General features: G+C 36.5%; 1 protein-coding gene across 1 annotated transcript; it reads right to left on the minus strand.

Moving 5' to 3' along the window:
• Nucleotides 1-410: 410 nt before the first annotated feature.
• LOC118743698 (maltase A1-like) lies at nucleotides 411-6,450 on the minus strand. Its single transcript, XM_036476460.1, has 6 exons — nucleotides 6,222-6,450; nucleotides 4,562-5,595; nucleotides 1,511-1,658; nucleotides 1,123-1,318; nucleotides 729-869; nucleotides 411-652 (listed from the first exon to the last, which is right to left on the minus strand). Exons 1-6 carry the CDS (start codon nucleotides 6,379-6,381, stop codon nucleotides 586-588), a joined length of 1,746 nt encoding a protein of 581 aa, XP_036332353.1. The 5' UTR covers nucleotides 6,382-6,450; the 3' UTR covers nucleotides 411-585.
• Between the last annotated feature and the right edge of the window lie 309 nt (nucleotides 6,451-6,759).

Genomic DNA, 6,759 nt, shown 5'->3' on the forward strand with positions numbered 1-6,759 from the left:
ACCACACTTTCAGACTTTATACAGAATTTAAAAAAATTCCATTATGCAGTTAACAGGCTTATACATCTTTAGTAAAATAAGTGCAAGTTTTGAGCGTCTAAAGAATGACATTGACTTTTAATAATTTTTTTTTACGGCATTTTGCACTTTTTTCCATATATGCACAAAAATTTCTTGTGGAAGAATACGCGCTACACCGAAAAAGATAACAAAAAAAGTTTAGCTTGAAAAAAATTGTAAATATTAAAAACAAAACACCATTCATCCACTTTTGACCGCCACTGTATATGCAGCGGTGTCAGGCGCGTCGTAGAATACACTAAATGCTTGCACTTTGCAGGGATGTAACTAAATAATTTTGCATTGAGTGAAAATTGAGAAATACAAATTTAAACCAAAGTTGTAGTCAAGAGATTTAGATTTTATTTTAATTCGGTGATGCTGAATTTTTGAAGTTAAAAAAAAATTTTAAAGCTTGCTTGCTATTATCAAAAAAAAAACACATTGCAATTTTACATATAGAGGCACAAATATAAATATATTTATTTCTAAGTGAACGTTAATTAGTATACGGAACTGGGGACTTTAAATTTTTACCAAAACTACGCCCACATAAGGCTCAGCCATATATTTGCTCGGATCGAGGATATCACTGAAAGAGTAAGAAGCGAATATTAAAAAACACGAAATTAAAACCATGGAAAAAGATATTAAAAAGTGTCACTTACCCATCATTATAAGCTGATTGCAACGAAGAAGTAATCACCTCAGCTTGTCGACCCATATCAAAGTGTTGATTGATATTCAAACTCTGCTCTCTGGCGCCAAGATTCAGCACAATTACGTACATAGCATCACCCGGCGCTTCACTATGACAAAAAGTACAAAAATACATATATATACAAAAAAAAACAGTATTTGCAAAACAAAGTGAGCAACAGCGAAATAAACAAAGCCGATACTTCGTTGCCACTGTGAAGTGCATAATGCGATGAGTGCATGAAAGTGCCACCAGCACTTAAGTGCATTGTGAGTGTGCTAATAAGATACATATGTATGTACATATCTGTATGCACATTCATATGTATGTATGTATGTATGTTAACATGTGTTTACACCCACCGCGAGTAGATGATAATGTCATTGCCAATTGCTTTTATCTTAAGTGGACCATCTTGCAGCGAGCGTAATTTACGTAGGCGAATTAATTTCATAAATATTTGTAGATGACTTTTTGGTGCGCGTAATTGGGCCAGCGCATTATTTGTGCGATAATTACCAGCGACCGGCAGCCAAGTGTTGTCGGCGTCGGAAAAGCCTGCAGACAACGGAGAATAAATAAAAAAGACGGTATTGTACGTAAATAAACAAAATAACGAGAAATTAAAAGGGATATCGCATTTTTCTTTTTGTATTTAAAAGCTCGTGTTACAAAAAGATTTAATTTTTCCGTCGGAAAAATAGTAATTATTAAGCATATTATTTTAAAAGAACTTTGAGAAATACAAACCGGCATTTTTGGAGGCATCCCACTGGTAGGGTGTGCGACAAGGATCGCGCGAGTAACTCTCGTAGTTACTGGGATTAGCATTGCAGCCCGACGGATCGACCGTTTGCTCCCAGGTTATTTTGCCATCTGTCATGCAGATTTCCTCGCCCTTAAACGATTTTTAATTTTGATACGTGAGTGGCTACATAATCGAATAATGTAAGGAATTGTGTTTGGTTCTTAAAAAATCCCAAAATGACTTTGAACGAATTATGGAAGTATTGGGAACAAAAAAATCGGAAAAATTAAAACGCTCCGCTTCACTATATTAGCTTATATCTGGACTACTGGTCATCGTAGAAGCTTCGTTTCTGTGTCATTTTAAAGAAAGAAACATCACAACTTTTCGGCATTATCCTCGTTTTTACAGCTCCTATACTGTAGTGCGAACCGGTGCGTAAAATTGCTAGCATATTCAAAAACAAAGTGCTAAAATATGCGACAAATGTTAATAACAATGTCCTTAATACCATTTTTGCATAACTTTTTCGCGATTTGAAAAACCTGAAATATTTTCTGAACTGCTATGAAATACAAAATCGAGGTTCAGAAATGTTCCTTCTTTCAATAATCGTGAAAATTATTATTATTAAAGGCGTGTTCTTCGCTTTTCTTCAAAATCGATCATGCCTCAAAATAAAACTAAAGCGATGCTTCTCCGATGCCCACAAGTTCAGATATTAGCTCGGAGCTTGAGGAAAAAATATGTACCCATTCAAGTGAAGCGGAGTGTATTGATAAATGCTCTTAAAAGTTACAACCTGCATCCCGCTTAGGATAATGACAAATATAAATCAAGTTCTTAAGTAACCAAAATAGTATGTCCAGTTTTTAAATGATCAAAATTTTTTAAACTACTATAAACTGACTCCCAGTTCTTAAATTTATGTCTAGTGAATACATAAGAAATAAGAAATATAAGATAAGATAAAAAATCAAATATCAGTCAGTCCAAAAAACTAACTGAAATGAATTTTTCTTTACAAATTTTAATTTCTTTCCGCCAAAAAAGATTTTTAATTCAATATTTACTTTGACTACAGGTGTATGCAGCACTCAGAAAAAATTCAGCTAAATATATTTATATTAACACATGATTTGTTACCTATAACCAATGTAATGTAACCATAACCAAATCATGTGCTGAGAGAAAAAAAAATAGTTGACGTAACTAAACCCTTTTCTCAGTGTGGTTTAAACTCTCGTTAACGTAGCACTGTAGACATGTATGAAAATCGGTAGTTAAACCCTTGTAAACTTTATGTATAATTTTTATGTTATCAAAGCTATAGTTTTTAAATGTTTTGATTTATGCCCAGTAAGGACAAATCGTGCTCAGCCGAATTGTATTTTTTAACTCATTATTTCCTCTATTAAACTTAAACGGATAGAGTTTAGTACTTATGGTTATGGTGGTGATCTTATCAAACATGAAATATGATCTGCGTGGACACACCATTCGCTTAAACTTTTTAGCAGGCCCAAAGGCGAACTGAAAAGCACTTGTCAAAATCCCACTAAAGCCAACCATTGTTTCGTGCATCAAAAGAATTAAAACCTTATTTGTCAATTGCACGTAAGGCCACACGATAACGGCAGCGCTTGAATGATAGGATCGTGACATGTGTACGAGTTCTTGCAATACCGATTAAAAAGCAAGCGTGTTGTAGTACCTTGTGTTGTTGTAGTACCGACGTTATAAAGGAGTCTTCAAACTTTCTTACTGAATTTCACTGACAAATGCCACCAAAATAGTTGCCTAAAGATCCATATAATGTCATAATTTTATAAGGGTCCGCTGTTGACATATAATCAGAACTATTAACAAACGCTCCTAAATTTGGTAACTGATGAATCCAGGCTCGACGATAACATAAGTGAAGTAAGCGTATTGCAGCCATGGTTCCAGAAATGCCTTGCCATGAGTATAGATAGGGAGACAGGCATAGATAGGCGTCGACACATGCATATTATAACGGACAGGCAGTTTATAACGTTGATAACGATGTTTGCCGGGAAGAAAAATTTAACAAGCGGTCGAGATAATGGCCCTAAGACCACAAGCACTGGTTGATTGTCACACCGCTACGAACGGTAATTGCTAAGTGGTAGCGAAAATTACTGCATGCAAAGAACGAAATTTTACATGTGGAAGCAATTGCTTAAAGAGAGCCCCTCTTCGCTGTGATCTCAGGGAAGACCACAGCCTTGCAACGGCTGAGTAATTTAAAAGGAATGTTAAAATGTCTCCATCTGGTCGTCCTACAACCAGCTGCAGCAGCAAGATTTTAGTGTGAATTTGTGAACCGAAGGAGATTCCTTTCTCTACCTCTGATTTACTCTGTGCCTGAACGATCGTACAGTAGCTCATGTCCTAGTTTTCGCTTTACGTTCCCTGAGCTTATACTAGAGTCATTAGTCCAAGAATAGTCAATATGTTAATTAAAGTAGTACTACCTTAACTTTACTCTAGTAGACCAGCCCTAGGGGGTCTTATCTATAAATAAGCTGTTTTTTGATGGCAGCTACTTTTGGCTGGACAACACTGCAGTGATCTACAAGCCTAAATTTAAGGTTGATTGAAATTTCTCAGCAGAGAATACCCCCACCGATGTTTTTTCCAAGCGTCGAAAATTCCAAAGATGAGTTGTAGAGTGGAAAAAGGTTAATTAGTTTCCAGTACAGTCGCTACTATCAGTGATAAATAAATTCACGTCCTGGGTAAGCTAAATCTTACTACATCCCTTGATCCAGATGCCTTATCTGAGATATCGACGAGCAAGACGTTAAGCACCAGAAAGGGTACGCTCCTAAATGCCCCACTGATTCCATTGAGGTTGGCCCGTTGTACTCTCCTTCTCCACGAGACGAGTTACCCATACAAGAATGACATCATCAAATAACATATTATAGTTATATCTAAAGTACTAGCTAATTCCTCTTTAAATAAGAATCAGCTCTAACATAGAACTCACGATCGTCTACTAAATGGTATTGGTTTCTTATACTTACATAATAAGTCACAGCATTGCCCGGCAAGGTCTGCAGCAATATTGTAAACAAATCGGCACGCTGTACTCCCAACCGAGTGGAATAGCGTGGATTATCGTGATTACCCAACACCCAGTTAGCCAATACACCATCCGGCATGCTGTTCATCCAACGCGAAATGATATCAACTATTTCCTGCGCTGTTGACTGATTCTTTAAGCTGTTCATGAAATAAAAATTGAATGGCACCATCGACCCATTTCTTTCACCATCACCATAGTACAACATCAAGTTATCAAAAGTCGTGTAGGCCTCCGTCAATAGTACGCGTGGCTCACCACCTTTCTGCTTCCTATACTGCTCTACCAATTCACGCCACTGATATACCATTTCAATGGACTCAGGTTGATCTAGTGTGTATGTGTGATTCAAGTGACACCAATCGTCTGGATCAGGGCAAATGCTTACATCGTCAATAACTGGCTCATCGAGGAAGTTGCCATTCGCATCTGGTGCCTTTTCGAACATGAAAGGCAAAGCGTCAATACGAAATCCTGATATGCCTGTATCCAACCAATAACGCATCACTTCCTTCATCTTAGCCACTACCAATGGGTTACGAAAATTCAAATCCGCTTGCTTGATTGCGAACTGATGCAGATAGTATTGCTGCCGCTTCTCATTCCATTCCCAGGCGCTGTAGCGGAAAGCGCTTATCCAATTGCTGGGAGGCTGTCGCTTGCCGTTGGCATCCACAGTGCCATTGTGCCAAACGTAAAAGTCTTCATAACCTGGTTCACGATTAACCGATTTCTCAAACCACTCGCACTCATCGCTAGTATGATTTGGCACAAAGTCGAGTATAATGCGAATGTCGAGTTGTTTGGCGCGTGCAACGAGCGCTTTGAAATCCTCCATAGTACCGTATTCGGAGTGTATGGCATAGAAGTCGGAGATGTCGTAGCCAAAGTCAATCATAGGAGACTTGAAAATAGGCGAAAGCCAGGCAGCAGTGAAGCCAATATCTTTTAGGTATTGCAGTCTCTCAGTAATTCCTGTTTGGGGGGGGGGAAAAAGTTAGGTAAATATGATTCATAATTTGTTTGGGCCTTTACCGAGCTGTGAGGACTGTTCATGAATTTTTCAGGATTTCTTGCAACTTGTAATTTTTCCAGAAATTTCGATTTTCGCTTTTTTCGAAGCCTTTTGAAAGCCTTCAGTTTCAATAAATGTATTTAAATCTTAATTAAGCTTCTTATAAATGTTGATTTCTATCCAGAGTTACGTGAGTTTGAATTAGTCAAATTACAAATCCAAAAATTAAACTGATTTCTGAATTGAAAGTTGTATAAAATCATAAACACTTAATATAAATTTTTTATTTGTTCGGCAAATAAAATCAGAAGCATGTTTTCGAATCATCACCTCACAAGATGCGCAGATTGGAAAAAAACTTGAAATTCGTGGGTAGTTTTAATTGAAGAAATCACGAATCAAATTTATTTGTTTGAAAATTTAATCACAAATTTTTTTTTTTATTTAGTCGATGAAACAAATCACTAGTCAAATAGATTTCTTAAATGATAGCATATTTAAAATCAGAAAGGATTTTCAATCATGCAACCGTGCTTTCTATCTACTAAATAAATGCATTTTTCACTTCCACCATAGAACCATTTACCATTTAGATCACCGATTCCATCACCGTTACTATCACGAAATGAGCGCGGATAAATTTGATAGTAATTGCCATTTTCCCACCATTCCTTGGTGTGGGCAATATTCAAGCGAACAGCCAAAAAAGCTGTCGTTGCTAATAAAAAACGAAATAAGTTCATCATCAATTAGTAGAAGAGAGAATTTCACAACATTCCGTTATTTGGAATTACAACCTCGTTTGCAAGCTAAATTTCAATACTGAATGCTCAAATTTTAAATTCGGTCACACTTATAGCTAATTATTAGGGCTCGGAATCTCCTGCAAATGCATTTTTTTATTGGGCATCTTCAAATCGAAATGGCATTCAATCGTTAGTGCATATTTTTGCATATTTTGCCGTAAATTCCCGATTTTGCATTTTTTGCAAAAATTACCTGCTTTTGTATATTTCTTATGGTTTTTGCATATTTTTGCTTTCTTTCATTTACAACCATTTAAATTTAGTGCGAAATCTCTTGACAAAAAAATTCCCCTTGACAAAAAAATTGCCGTTGAGCAA

Source organism: Rhagoletis pomonella, unplaced genomic scaffold, assembly GCF_013731165.1.
Source record: "Rhagoletis pomonella isolate Grant_MI unplaced genomic scaffold, Rhpom_1.0 Rhpom_scaffold_00007, whole genome shotgun sequence".
NCBI lineage: Eukaryota > Metazoa > Arthropoda > Insecta > Diptera > Tephritidae > Rhagoletis > Rhagoletis pomonella.

What these genes read in the sequence shown, in the direction of transcription:
- LOC118743698 (XM_036476460.1), bottom strand. Translation starts at nt 6,381, where the DNA reads ATGATGAACTTATTTCGTTTTTTATTAGCAACGACAGCTTTTTTGGCT. An exon ending in TGGAATCGGTGATCTAAATG is followed by an intron (nt 5,596 to 6,221) that starts GTAAATGGTTCT and finishes CCCCCCAAACAG; the next exon opens with GAATTACTGAGAGACTGCAA. An exon ending in GCAATGCTGTGACTTATTAT is followed by an intron (nt 1,659 to 4,561) that starts GTAAGTATAAGA and finishes AAATCGTTTAAG; the next exon opens with GGCGAGGAAATCTGCATGAC.